General features: G+C 46.2%; 2 protein-coding genes across 2 annotated transcripts; both read left to right on the forward strand.

Annotated features, from left to right (window-relative positions):
* The first annotated feature begins 388 nt into the window (after nt 1–388).
* Nucleotides 389–1,958, forward strand: Sem1 (SEM1 26S proteasome subunit). The gene is given in 3 exon segments (XM_040747939.1): nt 389–497; nt 500–587; nt 1,934–1,958. Coding segments are annotated over 3 exon segments (222 nt in total).
* A 1,407-nt stretch (nt 1,959–3,365) lies between these two features.
* Cby3 (chibby family member 3) lies at nt 3,366–4,132 on the forward strand. Its single transcript, XM_013114721.3, has one exon. It carries the CDS (start codon nt 3,650–3,652, stop codon nt 4,085–4,087), a length of 438 nt encoding a protein of 145 aa, XP_012970175.3. The 5' UTR covers nt 3,366–3,649; the 3' UTR covers nt 4,088–4,132.
* The last annotated feature ends 13,529 nt before the right edge of the window (nt 4,133–17,661 follow it).

Here is a 17,661-nt window from a genome sequence, read left to right on the forward strand (position 1 = left end):
TTTCTACAATAAATACTTAGTTTTACTTTCAGTAAGTGTGCTGTTTATGGTTACAGCATCATACAAGAGCTAGTGGGACAAGCTTAAACTAAGGCCAAGCTTTCATAATTAATAAGTCTCCTTGTCAGCCAGGCAGTGGTGGAGCACACTTTGAATCCAGGTTCAATGAGATACTCTGCCTTTAAAAAATGAGGTGGAAGACCAGGCATGTTGGTGCACACCTTTGGGCCCAGAACTCTGAGGCAAAAGCAAGTATATCTCTGTGAGTTTAAGGCCAACCTAGTCTACATGACTAGTTCAGGACAGCCAGAGAACTTTTCCTTAAAACCCTAAATAAGGCTTCCAACTTTGCGGCGGACCTGAGTGCGGTGGGGCTAGGTGAGGTTCGATGTCCGAGAAGCAGCAGCCCATCCACCTGGGTCTCCTTGAAGAGGATGACAAGTTCGAGGAGTTTCCCGAGGAAGACTGGGCCGGCTTAGATGAAGATGAACATGTCTGGGAGATAACTGGGATGATGACAATGTAGAAGATGACTTCTCCAATCAGTTACATGCTGAGCTAGAGAAGCATGGTTACAAGATGGAAACGTCATGGCACCCAGAAATGTTACAAGACCTTAAACATAGGCTGTGCATGGGCTGTGTACTAAATTCTAGGAGGGAAACGAACATGGCTACTTTGAGGACTACGTTTATTTCATTATCTGCTTGGATTTATTTTGGTTTCTAACAAAATAAAGAAAAGTTTTGATCTATAAAAAAAAAACCCTAAATAAAAAAGCTGGGCAGTGGTGGCGCACGCCTTTAATCCCAGCACTCGGGAGGCAGAGGCAGGCAGATCTCTGTGAGTTTGAGACCAGCCTGGTCTACAGAGTGAGTTCCAGGACAGCCTCCAAAACAATACAGAGAAACCCTGTCTCGAAAAAAACCAAAAAAAATTAAAATAAATAAATAAATAAAATAAAATAAAAACAAAAAACAAGGGGGCTGGAGAGATGGCTCAGTGCTTAAGAGCACTGCCTGCTCTTTCAAAGGTCCTGAGTTCAATTCCCAGCAACCACGTGGTGGCTCACAACTGTAATGAGATCTGGTGCTCTCTTCTAGCCTGTAGGCATACATAACACTGTATACATAATAAATAAATCTGTAAAAAAAAAAAAACGAACAAGCCAGGCGGTGGTGGCGCACACCTTTAATCCCAGCACTCGGGAGGCAGAGGCAGGCGGATCTCTGTGAGTTCGAGGCCGGGCTGGACCGACAGCCTCCAAAACAATTCAGAGAAACCTTGTCTCGTAAAACCAAAACAAAAAAAAAAAAGAAAGAAAAAAACGAACAAAAACAAAAAACAGACGCAAAAAAATCTAAACTCAATAAATAAGGTGGAGGGTGATCAAGGAAGACATTAGATGTTAACCTTGGCCACAGGTCATCACACTGCCCACACACTTACCCCACATACAAAACAAACAAACAAACAAAAAAACTGGGCGTGGTGGCTTATGCCTATAATCTGGCTAGAAGGCAGAATGTGAATTCTTTTGTTGTTGCTGATGTTTGAGACAGGGTTTCTCTGTGTAGTCCTGGCTGTCCTCAAACTCATTCTGTAGACCAGGCTGGCCTTGAATTTAAAGATCATCCTGCTTCTGCCTCCAGTGTGCTGGGATTAAAGTCATGAGCAACCACCACCCCTTGGAAGATTCTTGTTAGCCTGGGCTACACAGTAATATCATGTAGCTAGAGCTACACAGTAAGATTGTCTTAAAAGATCCCAAATCAAAACAACAAAGGCCTAAACAAAACAAGGAATGCTGTTACAATGATAAAATACCTTCACTTCCCTAGAACGGTACCTGGGACATAGTAAATGCTCAGCAACTTCTCTTAACTGAACACACTGTCCCAAAGCTTTCCTGCCAGCACCTCTTCTACCCTAGAAGGCCTGGCAAGGAGGCATTGTGAGTCATAGCTGGCAGACAAGTGGGGTTTAGTGGTCCAGAAATGGGGCCAGCCCTGAGACAGCAGCTTGGGCACCACCACATCTTCCAGGTGAGGAACAACTTGCAAGGAATGTCAGGGAGCAGTCTTCTGAGGAGTTGTGACCTTGTGTGGGGCTTCCAGAGACAATTTCCATGACCTAGATGAGGGTGGGGATCAGCTTGCCTCTGCCCAAATGCAGAAGGTTGACTTAAGGAGTGGCAGAGGGAATCCTGCCTCTGTTTCTCTTTACTCCCACCATGGGCAGGAGAGGTATTTAAAACAACACACCATGGAGTCAGCACTTTGTAGGTGTTGGGAAAAGAGTTAAGAAGCAGGTAGAACGGGAATCTGGGTTTTAGAATCCTTGAGGTAGTAGTCGGCTAGGAACAAGTCAACTCTACTGTTCAGAATCCCAGTCATTTTAAAGATAGGCATAGGTCTAGGACGTCACTGACCCCACTGGACTTTAATACACAAGTCTTTCCAGCTGGACCAGGAGTATCTTGAGGGGTAGAAGAAGGCTGTGCTGATGGTACCCTCTGTGCACACCAGACCAGGCAAGGAGCAGGTGCCAGTGTAAGAACATCACATAACCAAAAGATGGGGTTATGCCAGACGACACTCTGTGGAATCCATACTAATTTTGGCTTTGCAACCTTCAGCAGCCTCCTCTAAAGAGTGATGTCTCAACTGTCCAGCTTGCCTGCACTACACCTCAAGATGCCATAGTTCATCTTTCTAGCCTACTTTACGGCTATTCTCAGAGCCAACCCCAACCCCAGGCTCTTCCGCACATCTGGAACATGACAGCCTTGCCCCACTGTCACACTGCCTCACAGCTCTCCGTGACACTCCTACCAGCAAAGGCCTGACCTACTTGCTCAGCTACTGACTGATCACCCCCTTCCTCCAGTGTGGTTCCCTTCCAGGGCTCTCCTCCCTCTCTCCCTCTCTCCCTCTCTCCCTCTCTCCCTCTCTCCCTCCCTCCCTCCCTCCCTCCCTCCCTCCCTCCCTCCCTCTCTCTCTCTCTCTCTCTCTCTCTCTCTCTCTCTCTCTCTCTCTCTCTCTCTCTCTCTCTCTCTCTCTCTCTCTCTCTCTCTCTCTCTCTCTCTCTCTCTCTCTCTGTTGGTTTTTCGAGACAGGGTTTCTCTGTGACTTTGGAGACTGTCCTGGAACTAACTCTTGTAGACCAGGCTGGTCTCGAACTCACAGAGATCTGCCTGCCTCTGCCTCCCGAGTGCTGGGATTAAAGGCATGTGCCACCACCACCGGCTTCCTACATTATCTCTTACACATCTACAAATGAAGGGTCCTTGGGGAGTTGAGTTTAGTGAACCAGACTGGTATGAATTTGTAGGAATGGGCTCCCACAGTGGCCTGAAACTGCAGAGCCCGGGACACCCTGGGTGGTGGGTACAGTCTGTCCTGGCAGGCAGCTCACTGGCCATTTGCTTCTCAGCAGTGCCACTGGCTCGCCTACATCATTCCAGGACAGCAGGGCTCCGGACACCCGTGCGCCCCGTGTGGCCCACCCACGCTTCACCCTGGAGGCCTTCGAGTGCCTGTCCGCGAGCCACGCGGGCCACCTGTGGGAGCAGCTGCGGCAGTTCTGGGCCGACCACTTCTCGCGTCGCTTCTCGCCGCGGAGGCCGCCGCTGCGGCGCATCGCATCCATGTCCACTTTCTACCTGCTGGACCACCGTACGCGCCAGGCCGAGCTGGGGCTGAACTACGGCTCTCCGCGCACCCGACTGAGCGATGAGGCCTTCGTGTTCCACGGCGGTCGCTGGACCGCGGAGAGGCAGCACGCACGCCGGCGGTCGCCGCTGCCCTCACCCACAGGCCGGACCTGGAAGTCACCAGCGCAGCCGATCAAGAACCAGGAGGTGCTGCTGGAGGAGAACAACTACCTGAAGCTGCAGCAAGAACTGCTCATGGACATGCTGACCGAGACCACCGCGCGCCTGCACCTGCTGGAGAAGAAGGTGGACGCGGATGTAGACCCTGCGGCTGCGGCGCGCGTCTGGCAGAGGAAGATGCGCAAGCACGAGGGCCCGAGCGTGCTTGTGATCCAGCCGCGCGCTCTGGAGTCGCGCGTGATGTCGCAATAAAGCCATGCATAAAGCAATGCATAAAGCCGAGCTGCGCGTGCGCGTCTCACCTCGCCTGGCCCCTGTGTTCCCGGTGGCCGGTTGCTAGCGGCCAGCCTTCTGCTCTTTGGGTGGTGCTGTGTGTGGCCCAGATATTCGGGTGCAGGAGGCAAGAGAGCCTGTGACTGTCGGATTGAGGAGAGGTGGGCAGACTAGCGGGTTACGCTTGACTTTTTCTTGATCCAGGGCCCTAAAGCAGTTTCTTGAAATCTTGGGTCCTGCTTCTCTTCCTGCCCCCCCCCCCCCCCCCCCGCATTTGTTGGCGTGGTTCACTTCGTTTTGTTTTCCATTAATGTCTCTATTAGGATCCGATTTTCTACTACGTGAACTAAGGGCATCTAGTTGGCCTAGCATTTAAAACAAAAAATGCATTGGGAGCCTTTAATCCCAGCACTCAGCACTCAGCAGGCAGAGTCAGGTTGATCAGAGTTCCAGGTGAACCTGATCTACAGAGAGCGTTCTAGGACAGCCAGAGAAAAAAAGAGAAACCCTATCTCAAAAAACAAAAATGAACCAAAACAAAAAAACAAAACAAAAAAACACTGGGGCCGCATAGTCTCACACATACATAACGTGTGCATACGTGTGTGTGTGTGTGTCATGTATGTATGTATGTGTGTGCGCATTACATATATATGGCATAGGAGTGTATGGTGCATGTGTGTGTGGCAGGAAAGGGGCTGAGTGTTAAAGCACTTGTCTGATATGGAAGGTCCTATGTTTAAATTCCAGTACTACAATAGTTCATTTTTGAGGTAAGGGTCTCACTATGCATGCTGGGCTTAAAGAGGTATGTCACCACACCCAGCAGCAAACAACTCACTAAACTGGTGGTGGTGGAAAAGCTGATAAGACACCTAAAAGACTCATGTGGGAGTCTCAGTTACAACAAGGGGCAAGTGTGTTTGACTCTTTGGGAGGCTCTTCTCTAGAGACCAAATACACTTGTAGAAAAGCCCATAATGGGGGGTGAGCTCAGAAAGCAGAGGTCATGAGACCAGAGCCTCTACCTACACACAAGCACTCCAAAAGTCATTCACCTGAAGGAGACCCCCGCCCCACCCCTCACAGCTGGGGCTTCCCCCTGGGCCCCAGATTAGACACAAATCACATCCAGTCACCTGTTTTCTGAGAGATTATTAATCTGTGAAGAAAAGTTAAAGTGGCTGCTTTCTGACTTGGCCAGAAAAACAGCAGCAAATGATCTTGCAGGTGTGATCTTTAAGAGGAGAAAGGGGGAGCTGGATGTGTTAGAATGGGTTAGGATGGGCTGGAGATATGACTCAGTAGTTAAGAACACTGGCTGCAGCCGGGCGGTGGTGGTGCACGCCTTTAATCCCAGCACTTGGGAGGCAGAGGTAGGCGGATCTCTGTGAGTTCGAGGCCGGGCTGGACCGACAGCCTCCAAAACAATACAGAGAAACCCTGTCTTGTAAAAACCAAAAAAAAAAAAAAAAAAAGAACACTGGCTGCTCTACACAGGACCCAGGTTCAATTCCCATCACCAACACAGCAACCCAATGTCCTTCCCCAGGCAAAACAAAACACCAATGCACATAAAAAATAAAAAATGGGCTAGGATGTAGTGGTATAGGAGATAGAGGATGAGGGAGAAGGGGAAGGGGACAAAGGAAAGGGGCAGGGGTATTTGTCACTGAGGGACACAGGAATGCCTCTGGATAGAGAGAAGACAAACCTGACACATAAGAAATAGGGTTTATAAAGTAAAATGGGAACCCTCGTGTTAGGATGAGGTATTAAATCTTTAATTGGGCATTGGGCATGTTAATTAGGTGAGCCAAAGGGGGCTTTTGATTTCTGGACTTTAACACTTGGATATCTGAACCTTGGTAGTCAGGAGGAGGAAGAGGCCAGATAAGGGAATAGCTTCAGGAATGTAATCTAAAGGTTTTTAGCAAGGCAGAGGAAATGGGGAAGAAGAGCACGGCCAGCCAGAGCCAGGCGAGTAGGCTGGAGTTCGTTCACTACCTACCAGTTCAGTAGCAGATGGCAGCTGAGATTAGAGCGAGAGCCAGGAAAAATGGTCATTGGTAAAGAGTGCTACAGAGAATGGGTACAGCACACAACCATGTGTTCCTGGTTTGTACCTGTAATCCCAGCTAGCACTTGGGAATCTGAGGCAGGATTGTTTCAAGTTCAAGACCAGACAGGGCTACATAGTTGTGGGTCAGCTTGGGCTACAGAATAAGTCCTTGCCTCAAATACACATAGGAGCCCAAACCAACCAACCAAAAAAGAAACTCAGAACAGGACCAGAAGTATATCAGATTTTATTGTTTTGTATTTTGTGAAATTTTTGTTTTATGTCTTATCTGCATGTATGTATGTGCACCATATATTTGTCTCATACCCTCTGAGGTCAGAAGAGGGCATTGGATCACCTGGAGCCAGAGTTAGGGATGGTTGTAAGCCACCTAGGTACTGAACCCAGGTCCTCTGCAAAAGCAACAAGTGCTCTCAAGCACTGAGTCCTTCCTCCAGCCCTGTATCAGATTCTTTTTCAATTCATAGACATTTACATATACAGGGCTGGAGAGATGGCTCAGAGGTTAAGAGCACTAGAGCCCTGGGTGCTCTTCCTGTGGTCCTGAGTTCAATTCCCAGCAACTACATGGTGGCTCACTACCATCTACAATGAGATCTGGTGCCCTCTTCTGGCCTGTAGGCATACATTCAGGCAGAAAACTGTACACTTAATAAAATCTTTTTTTAAAAAAAGACATTTACATATATATAATGAAGTTATCTTAGAGGACCCAAGTCTAAATAAGAAATTTTATACATACTTTATAAATATAGCCTGAGGTAATTTAATTAATGTGTGTGGTATTTTGTTTGCATATATGTCTGTCCATCATGCGTACACAGTGCCAGAAAAGGGGGTCAGATCCCCAGGGACTAAAGTTACATGGGTTGTGAACCTTCTTATGGATCCTGGGATCAAACCAAGTTCTACTGAGACATTGCTTCAGTCCTTATTTGATTTTTTTTTCTTAAAACAGGATCTCACTCAGTAATCCACTCATCCTTTGTTAGAATCAGAGCAATCTCCTGCCTCAGTCTCCCAAGTGTCCAGATAACAGGTATGCATCACCACAACCCCTGGCCTATGCAGCCTGGGGATCAGACTTGGGGCTTCATGCATGCTAGGTTAGCACTCTACCAACTGAGCCCCCTCTCTAGCCCCAAGACAATAGGTCAAAGGGGGGAAAGGTTGTTCCAGTTCATGGCCTTAGAGGCTTTAGTCATAGCCTCTGGGACCGTTGGTTGCACAGTGTAGCATGTTGAGAGCACATGGAAGAACAAGTCCGTTCAGGGGCAGGAAAGCAGAGAGGATGGTTCCAACAGACCTTTAGGGATGCTCAGCTAGTGACCACAAGCCTTCTTGTTGGCCCCACCTCCTAAGACCTCCTCCATCTCCCAACAGTATTGCAGGCTTATAGTCTTGGCCTTGGTGATGCTGTGTTAACAGTTTCCTCTGAGACTGAAACATTCCTTCTATAGGGAAGCTCCTTAAGTGGAAGGTAAACAATTCAAAATAGCTTCAGGAAGTCGCTGGAACTGACCAGATTCACTAGTCCCTCGTTGCCAGAGTAAACCATAAAAGGTGAGAGTCCCTCTTGGATGAACAAAAGCTGAGTTGCACGGGAGAAAGACTCTGTCTGAGACCTGAACAAGTTGCCTGAAAGAAGCGGACACCAGCTGAGCTCCTGGCAGAGGTTTAGACCATTTGAAGGGCCATGAAAGGCCACTCTCTCAATTGTTGAACTGCCTGCAGGCTATGCAGTGCTCCAGGTTCCAGTTTTTGTGAGCTGTCACTCATGCTGGGGCGGGCTTTGGTAATGCAGCTGTCTTTGAGTCATTTGTGCTCCTGTAAGTAACCCCTGACACATATTCCTGTAAGTAAAAACAATAAAACTCATTGGTTCTCCAAATTGGGCTTTGGTGATATCCATACTTTGGTGTGTCATGGGTTCCTTTACCGGGATGAGTAGATATGTGTGCTGTATCTCTCCAGGAAGAGTTTTGTTATACAACAGGCATGCAAGCCTTTGGGAGAAATTTCAAATCCAAACCATGAAAGTACTGTTTCGTACTAGTGAGATCATGCTGTCACTCAAAATCTTTCAGATTTTAGAGCGTTTTGGATTTCAGAGTTTTTTTCAGTTTAAACTGTATTAGCAAAACACAAGGAACAGGAGAAAAATTGATTTTAAAAATTAGTTAGGTTGGAGGTAGTGGCATACCCTTTTAAGCCCAACACTAGGGAGGCAGAGGCAGATGAATCTCTGTGAGTTCCAGGCCAGCCTGGTCTCCAGAGTGAGTTCCATGACAGCCAGAGCTACACAGAGAAACCCTGTCTTGAAAAACCAAAAACCAACAAATCAATAAATATAATTAAAATAAAGATTATTGCCAGGTGGTGGTGGCGCACGCCTTTAATCCCAGCACTTGGGAGGCAGAGGCAGGTGGATCTCCGTGAGTTCGAGACCAAGTCTGGTCTACCAAGCGAGTTCCAGGACAGGCTCCAAAACCCTGTCTTAAAAAAACCAAAAATAAATAAATAAATAAATAAAAATTATTTAAGGGATTGGAAAGATGGCTCAGCAGTTAAGAGCACTTCCGGTTCTTGTAGAGGACCAGGGTTCATTTCTCAGCATCCATTTGATGGCTCACAATTTAACTCCGGTTCCAGGGGATACGATGCCCTCTTCTGGACCATACTGGCACTGCACACATGTGACTTATGTGATGAAAAAAAATTAATTAAAAGACATATTTAGGCTGTGAAAAAGAGAGTTCTCTGACCACAGAGTATGTGACCAGAAGTTGGAACCCACGAGCAGTTGCGCCAACATCTACCCCTACCCCCTTTCCTAGAGAAGATTGGGAACCAGATAGCCTCCTGACCTACCAGTAGAAAAACTTTTAGATCGCAGGATGTGCTCCAGTCCTAAGCCCCTAGCCCATAGATGTGCCAATTAATTTTGCCTAACCAAGTGACAGTTATTGCCTTCTTCAAGGCCCTTCGTTTTGTGATAACCTTGTATGGAAACTATGGGTGCTAAGTAAGCTTTGTAACCATGGGAACCTCGCAAACTGCCAGTCTCAGGACTCCCCCTTCCCTTTTTCCCTTTAAAAGCTTCTCTTTTTGGCTGGTTGGCATCTCATTTCCCCACCATGGGGTGAGATCCAAGCTGGCCAGCTTGAAAAATTAAAAGAAACCTTTTGCTTTTGCATCAGGAGTGTTGACTCCTTGGGTTTGTCTCTGGGATTCCACAAACCTGGCACAACAACTTACACTCAGGTAAAAACAAAACAAAACAAACATCCATACACATAAAAATAAAGACAGGATCTCTACTTGGCTTGAAACTTGCCAAGTAGGTTAGGTTGACAGATCTCTGTGAGTTTGAGGCCACCCTGGTCTACATAGTGATTTTTCAGGCCATCCAGAGCTCAAGACCCTGTTTCAAAATCAATCAATTGATCACACACTGGAGAGGTGACTCAGGGGCTAAGAGTACTTGCAGAGGATTCAGGTTCCGTTCCCAGGACCCACTGTAGTTCACAATCATATGTAAGTTCAGTTTCAGAAACTCAAGTGCAGCCTTCTGAGATCCACAGATGTACAATCAGGCACACTTGCACACACATAAACTCAGGCACACTGTGCGTGCGCACACATGCACACATTTTAAAAATATTGCCAAGAAGTGGTGGTACACACCTTTAATCCTAGCACACTGGAGGCAGAGGCAGGCAGATCTCTGTGAGTTCCAGGCCCTCCTGGTCTACAAGTGCTAGTTCCAGTACAGCTAGGGCTATTACATAGAGGAAACCCTGTCTCAAAAAACAAAAACAGCCGGGTGTTGGTGGCCCACGCCTTTAATCCCAGCACTCGGGAGGCAGAAGCAGGAGGATCTCTGTGAGTTCGAGGCCAGCCTGATCTACAGAGCGAGTTCCAGGACAGCCTCCAAAGCCACAGAGAAACCCTGTCTCAAAAAACCAAAAAAACAAAACAAAACAACAACAACAACAAAAAAAACCCAACACTATGACCGGCTCAACCCATTTTTTTTAACACTTTTGTAAACTTGATACTAACTGCATTGAACATTGCCTCTCTCATGCCCAATTCCTTCGGTCATACGGGTCCCCTACTGTCCTATGTTCATAGGGACATCAGCTAACAAAGACAAAGCTAGCAGCTGTTTCTAGGTCCTACTTTGTAAAGGGAAGCCTTTTCCTTGCCAGAAGCTTTGGTTTATCCCCCACCAGTCGCCTGGGCTCTGCTGTGCTGTAGTCCCCAAATAACACACAAGAAGCGGTATTAATTATGAAGCTGTTGGCCTTGCTTGTTTCTTACTGGCTAGCTCTGACTTAAGTATTTACCCCATAATTGTTAATCTAAGTATTTCTCTTACTGGAGCAAAGTTCCGGACATCTTATTTTTCTGGCGGGCTACATCTTGACTCCCTGTGTTTCTCCTACCCAGAGTCCTCCTGGACTCCTAGTCCCACCTATCTTGGCTCCCTATTGGCCAACAGTGCTTTATTGACATATACACAGGACTTCCCCCATCACTACTTTCTTCCCAACCACCATGAATTGAATGGACCCTTGTACCTGAGTACATATCTAAATAACCGAGTGCAAAGTTTGTCAGAGAACATGAGCAGCTTTGGAGACAGTGTGGTGATAGCTGTACACCATTGTGTATACCCCAATTTATACAGTCCCAGTGGGTCCATCTCTAGGACTACATACACTGAAAGGGCATAGTGTGCACACCTGTAATTCCAGTGCTCTGTCAGAGGTGCAGAGAGGACAATCACAAATTCAAAATCATTCTTTTTATTGTTGTTAAACAAATGCAAACAACCAAATAAGTAAATAAATTAAAACCAGGGGAGAAAAAGAGGGCTAGCTCAGTTGGTAGGATGCTTTTCTAGAATGTACAAAGCCCTGGGTTGGATCCCCAACACTGTTACACCTCTGTAATCTCAGCACTAGAGAGGCGGAAGCCGAAGGAATAAGATTCAAGGTTATCCTCCACTAAATAGCCCCCATAGGCTCATAGGTCTGACTGCTTGGTCTTCAGTTAATGGGATGGGAAGGAGTAGGAGGTGTGGCCTTGTTGAAGCAGGTGAGATTTTGAAAGCCAGGTCCGGTGTCTTCTTTTTTTGTTTTTTGTTTTTTGTTTTTCGAGACAGGGTTTCTCTGTGGCTTTGGAGGCTGTCCTGGAACTAGCTCTTGTAGACCAGGCTGGCCTTGAACTCACAGAGATCCGCCTGCCTCTGCCTCCCAAGTGCTGGGATTAAAGGCGTGCGCCACCAACGCCCAGCCCCGGTGTCTTTTTCTTGACCTGCAATTTATGGAATTTATGCTACTGCTCCAGCTTCATGTCTGCCTCCATGCTCCCTGCCATGAAGACCACAGTTTCATCCTCTGAAAATGTAAGCAAGGCTCCAATTAAATTTTTCCTTTTGCTGGGCAATGATGGCGCACACCTGTAATCCCAGTGCTTGGGAGGCAGAAGCAGGTGGATCTCTGTGAGTTCCAGGCCAGCCTGGTCTACAGAGAAAGTTCTAGGACAGCCAGGACTTTTACACAGAGAAACCCCGTCTCAAAAAGGCAAAAAAAAAAAAATCCCTTCTATTGCTTTGTTTGTTTTGAGACAGGGTTTCTGTAGCCCTGGATGTACAGAAACTCATGCTGTAGACAGGGCTGGCCTCAAATTCAGAGATCTGCCTTCCTCTTCCTCCCAAGTTCTGGTATTAAAGACGTGTGCCATCACCACACCAGGCAAATTCTTCCTTTTATAAGTTGCCTTGGTCATGGTGTTTTATCACAGCAATAGAACAGTGACCAAGACACCATCATATTAAGAATCCATCAAGAAGATGGCGGGGTGGGGGGTGGAGTGGGGCGGGGTGGGGACCATTGGCAGGTTGGCTGGTCAATGTCTTTAATCCCAGCACTAGGGAGGCTGAGACAGGTGAATCTCTGTAAGTTCAAGACCAGCCTGGTCTACAGAGAAATCCAGGAAAGCCGGGGTACACAGGGGGACCCTGTCTCAAAGAACAGCAAAAACCATCAAGAGACTAACCCATCATCCAGTGAGGGCCTTCGTGACCAATCATCTCTGGAAATAGCCTCACAGACACACCCACAGCCCTGTGTTACCATTCTCATATGACCAGTAAGGCTAACCGTTACAATTAACCACTGGAATGACATCCTTTGTTTGGGATTCAGAGCCCATTTTGGGGACTTATGATTTATTGGAATACATAAAGGAAAAAGAACTCAAACAGACTTGCAAGGCATGGGCCGTATGAGAAAATGAGCCCTTAGTTAAATAGCAAAAGGAATGTGAGAACAGAGAAAACCAGTCAAAGGTGCTGCAGCATGCAGTGGCTAATAATCACTTTTGTAAACAGGTTTCTAGGTGTGGTGGCTCATGCCTTTAACCCTAGCACTCAGGAGGCAGAGGTAGGAGGATCTCTGTAATTCCCAGGCCAGCCTGAAGAGAAATGTTCTGAGACCTCCCCTAGGAAAAAACAAAACAAAACAAAAACAAAAACCAATGCTGGGTGGTGGTGGTGGTGGCCACCGGCGGTGCACGCCTTTAATTCCAGCACTTGGGAGACAGAGGCAGGAGGATCTCTGTGAGTTCCAGGTCAACCTGGTTTACAGAGCTACTTTCAGGACAGCCAAGACTACACAAAGAAACCCTATCTAGAAAAACAAAAACAATAACAAAATAAAACAATACAAAAACAATAACAAAATAGAAAGAAACATAAACAAGGGGGCAGGAGAGATGGCTTCACAGTTAAAAGCACTGACTGCTTTTCCATGGACCCTGTTTCCATTCCCAGCATCCATATGGCTGCTCTAATTGTCTACAGCTCCAGTTCTAAGGGATTCAATGCCTTCTTCTGGCTTCCATGCATACTGGCATACAATGGTGAACATATATACGCAGGCAAAACACTCACACACATAAATTAGTTTTGTTTGTTTTGTTTTTCGAGACAGGGTTTCTCTGTGTAGCCTTGGCTATCCTGGAATTTGCTCTGTAAACCAGGCTAACCTGGAAATCACAGAGATCCTGCTAATGTTTCTCAAGTGTTGAGATTAAGGGTGTGAGCCATTGTTGCCTGGTTTAAAATGTCTTAAAAACACACACAAAAAAAGAGCCATATATATGGAATATTAGCCCTAAGTACATTTTGAACACAACTTGAGATTTAACTACAGTGATTGACCTTGGCTGAGGCGTTAGGGAACCAGAACCAGTCTCCGTCTCCACAAGATTCAAAATCTGTTAGTTGGGCGGGGGTGGGGGTTGGGGAGGTGGGGATGGTGGGGGGTGGGGGTGGTGGTGGTGGTGGTGGTGCAGCGCAGAGCACTTGTCTATGCTAGCAAGGCTCCGGGTTCCATCTCCAATGACACAACAAAAAATTTACACACAAAAGCAAATAATTCGAAACAAAGACTTTTTCTAAGGACTGCGCCGGGGGAACTGAAGAGGGCGCCGGACTGCAGAAGTATATGACCGGGGACGAGGCTCGTGGGCGGAGCTGTAAACATCGATTCTCATTGACTAGTTTAAAATGGTTGCCAAGCCGTCGCCTGACAGTGGGAGAGCCGTCCTATTTCAAGCCAGGAGGCGGCTAGGCGAAGCCCACAGGGACCCACCTGGTTCTCTCCTGCTTTTCTCAGGTCACTGAAGCTTTGGGGAGCTGTCACCTGAGCAGGCCAGATGCGGGGGAGGGAGGAGTTCCACGTCCCCTCGTACTGCTGCTCTTTTAATGTTGTTTTAGCCTTACTGGGGATGGAATCCATGACAAGTGTGCTAGGTAAGCGCTCTTCCACTGAGCTGAAGCCCCAGGTCCGTCTCAACTCAGCATTCTGATAATCCTTGTAATTGAATTTTAATCCAGCCCTCTATATATCTAGCCAATCTGTTTTTGAGACTGGGTCTCTACCTGAAAGTATGAATGGTCTACAACTTGCTCTTCAGACCAGGCTGTGATCCTCCTGCCTCTGCCTTTGAGGTGATAGGTTTATGGGCTAAAAATTAGATCCGTTTAACTGAGCATTCAGCATTATGGCAGTTACAAATACTCAGAAGAAAAAAAAATCCATTCATGTTTCCACTATCAAAAGATAGCCTATGAGAACATTTTAGAATACCTGCTCAGATTCAGTTTTCTACATATGTGTATAATTGTACATATTTCACAAATCTGAGTACTATGCTCTGCTTGGCTTTGAGAGTTCAAAAACTTATGCTGCCAGGCATGGTGGCTCATGCCTTTATTTCCAGCACTGTGTCTCAAAAAGAATTAAAAAGTCTATTTTCATCAGGCGGTGGTGATGCATGCCATTAATCCCAGCACCAGGGAGGCAGCGGCAGGCACATATCTGTGAGTTTGAAGCCAGTCTAGCTGTTACACAGAGAAACCAACAACAAAACAAAACCAAAAAACAATAATAAATCAGTTTTATCAAATCTAAAATGTCATCAGCTTTAGGACTCACTATTTCACTAAGAAAGAAATTCTGCCCACCAAACCCTGACATGCCATTATATTCATATTTTGGGTAAGTTAAACTGGAAAAAATGTTTTACAATTGCTGAAAAAAGATAGTGAATGTTTTCATGTCTGGATGGGCATGGGTGTTTTCAAGGTTTGGTTTTGTTTTCCCTGCATAACCCCTTTTTAATATTCATGTGTATGAGGCCAGACATGGTAGCACAGTCTTTAGTCCCAGGACTTAGAGTGGTAGAAGCAGTCAAATTTGAGGCCAGTCTGGGCTACCTAGTGAGGTCTAGGCCAGTCAGAGCTACAGAGACTCTGTCTCATACACAGAGCATTATGTATGCATGTGCTGCTGTGTGAATGTATGTCCAGTGTGTGGGTGCGTGCCTGCTCACAGAGGCCAGAAGAGGGAATCCCCCGGAGTCGTCCAGTGTGAGTATTGGGAACTGATTTCAGGTCCTCTGGAAAAGCAGCAAATACTCTTAACCACTGAGCAATGTCCCCAGCCTTTCATATAAACCTTTTAATAAGTAGACTATTCATGGATTAGATTGTACATCAATTTGCAGATAGAAAGTCATCTAGGCTCAGATAATACAGTTACTGCTGCTTCAAGAGATGCAAGCCCCACATGCATTTTACCCTGAAGCAGAGGCCAGGACGCACATCACCCCTTAGACATCTCAAGCTGGGAGAGAGCAGCTGGTATGTGCAGCAGCACAATCAGACCCCTCATCTTTCTGCTGCTGCAGAACCCACACAAGACACTCTCCTTCTGTTAGGCTCAAAGCTTTAGCTAGACAAGGTAACCATCAATGAGGACAGAACAGTATTAGGACAGGAAGAAGAAGCTACATGGACAATCTTGTTTCTTCTAGAATACAGCAATAGAGACTGGGGAGATGGCTCAGCCAGTAAAGGTACTTGCTTCCCAACACTGGAGCCTAATCCTTCACTCTGAAGACTTTGAGCCTTGCTTATTAAATTTAATATCTGAAGTATCTTCTCCTGCTTAATCTGTTTCTTTTTTTTTTTTTTTTTGAGACAGGGTTTCTCTGTACTGCTTTAGAGCCTATTCTAGAACTCACTCTGTAGACCAGGCTGGCCTTAAACTCACAAAGATCCGTCTGTCTGCCTCTGCCTCCTGAGTGCTGGGATTAAAGGCATTCGACACCAATGCCTGGCGCTAAAAAGCTCTTTATAGTATTGTGTAAGAAGCACCCAAATCCTGTAATTCCAGCATTCCAGAGGCTGAAGCAGGAGGATGCCTATGAACACCAGGCTAGCTGGGCTATAGCTGGGATAAACCTGGGATAAAGAGATTCTTGCTCAAACAAAGAAGAAAGTACACACTAAGACCAAGGCTGGAGAGACAAGCACCTCTTTGTGAGTTCAAGACCATAGAAGAAAGTACACACTAAAACCAAGGTTGGGGCCGGGCATTGGTGGCGCACGCCTTTAATCCCAGCACTCGGGAGGCAGAGGCAGGAGGATCTCTGTGAGTTCGAGACCAGCCTGGACTACCAAGTGAGTTTGAGGACGGCCTCCAAAGCCACAGAGAAACTCTGTCTCGAAAAACAAAACAAAACAAAACAAAAAAAGACCAAGGTTGGAGAGACAAGCACCTCTTTGTGTGTTCAAGATCATCCTGGTCTACATAGCAAGAACTAGGCCAGGCAGGGATGTATAGTAGAAGACCTTGTCTAAAAAACAAACAACCCCCCAAAAAAACAACCAAAACAAAAGAAATATAAATTTACTAAGTAGACCAGAATGACCTCACTAAGATCTGATTGCCCTACTGGGATTAAAGATGTGTTCCTGGCCCAAAAGCTTTTTTTGTTTTTTGTTTTGTTTTGTTTTGAGAAACCTTTGTGTTAGACACAAAGGGAATAGCTATATCATAAAATTTACTACCCTTTACTAGTGATCAGCTGCAGTTAATTACCATTTCCCAGAATTACATTAGCTGAGTGGTGGTGGTGCATGCCTTTTGCCCCAGCACATGGGAGGCAGAGTGGAGTGTAGGTGGATCTCTGTGAGTTCGAGGCCAGCCTGGTTTACAGAGTGAGTTACAAGACAGGCTCCAAAGCTACAGAGAAACCCTGTCTAAAAAAAACAACAAAACATAAAAGGAAATGGTACTGTGCTAGTGAAATTGCATTTAGGCATTTGGAACACTCATATGCAAGAGGATCTTCAAACTCTACCTTTCATTATTAGAAGTTATAAAAATAGCCTTCTACTAAATCCTAAATTGGGTGTGGCGGCACACACCTCAATCCCATCAAGAGGAGGAGGATCAGGTGGGCGGTGGTCGTGCATGCCTTTAGTCCTAGCACTGGGGAGGCAGAGGCAGGAGGATCTCTAGCCTGGTCTACAAGAGCTAGTTCCAGAACAGCCTCTAAAGCCACAGAGAAAGCATGTCTCAAAAAACCAAAAACAAAGTTGGAGGATCAGACATTCAAGGCTGTGTTTGACTACAAAGGTAGTTAAGGGCCAGCCTGGGATATGAGCAATCATGCCTCAAAAACAAAATCTATCCTAAGTAAAGGATTTTTTCTTTACCTTGAAAAACTGTTTTTTCTTTTTCTTTTTTTAAGGATTTTTTCTATGATGTTTGTACATTGTATTTACTCCTATTATGAAGATGCCCCCCATATACAACTAGAAAAGAATCTAGAGAAACATTTTCTTCTTTTTCTTTTTGAGACAGGATTTGTGTAGCCTTGGCTGTCCTTGAACTCAACTCTGTAGACCAGGCTTGCCTCAGAGATCCTCCTGCCTCTGTTTCCTGAGTGCTGGGATTAAAGTCGTGCACCACTGCTGCCTGCCTCATTCCCCCACCCCCTTAGGTGAATGTCTGGAAGTCCTAAATTGAGGCGATTCTTAGCCTCTCAAGTAGCTGGGCATACGGCACACCACTGTGCAGAGTGAAAAAGACAATTAAGACAT

Source organism: Mesocricetus auratus, unplaced genomic scaffold, assembly GCF_017639785.1.
Source record: "Mesocricetus auratus isolate SY011 unplaced genomic scaffold, BCM_Maur_2.0 Super-Scaffold_100007, whole genome shotgun sequence".
In the NCBI taxonomy this organism is placed as follows: Eukaryota; Metazoa; Chordata; class Mammalia; order Rodentia; family Cricetidae; genus Mesocricetus; species Mesocricetus auratus.

Bases quoted from the DNA above. Each gene is read 5' to 3' on its own strand.
- Cby3 (XM_013114721.3), top strand. From the start codon at position 3,650: ATGTCCACTTTCTACCTGCTGGACCACCGTACGCGCCAGGCCGAGCTG.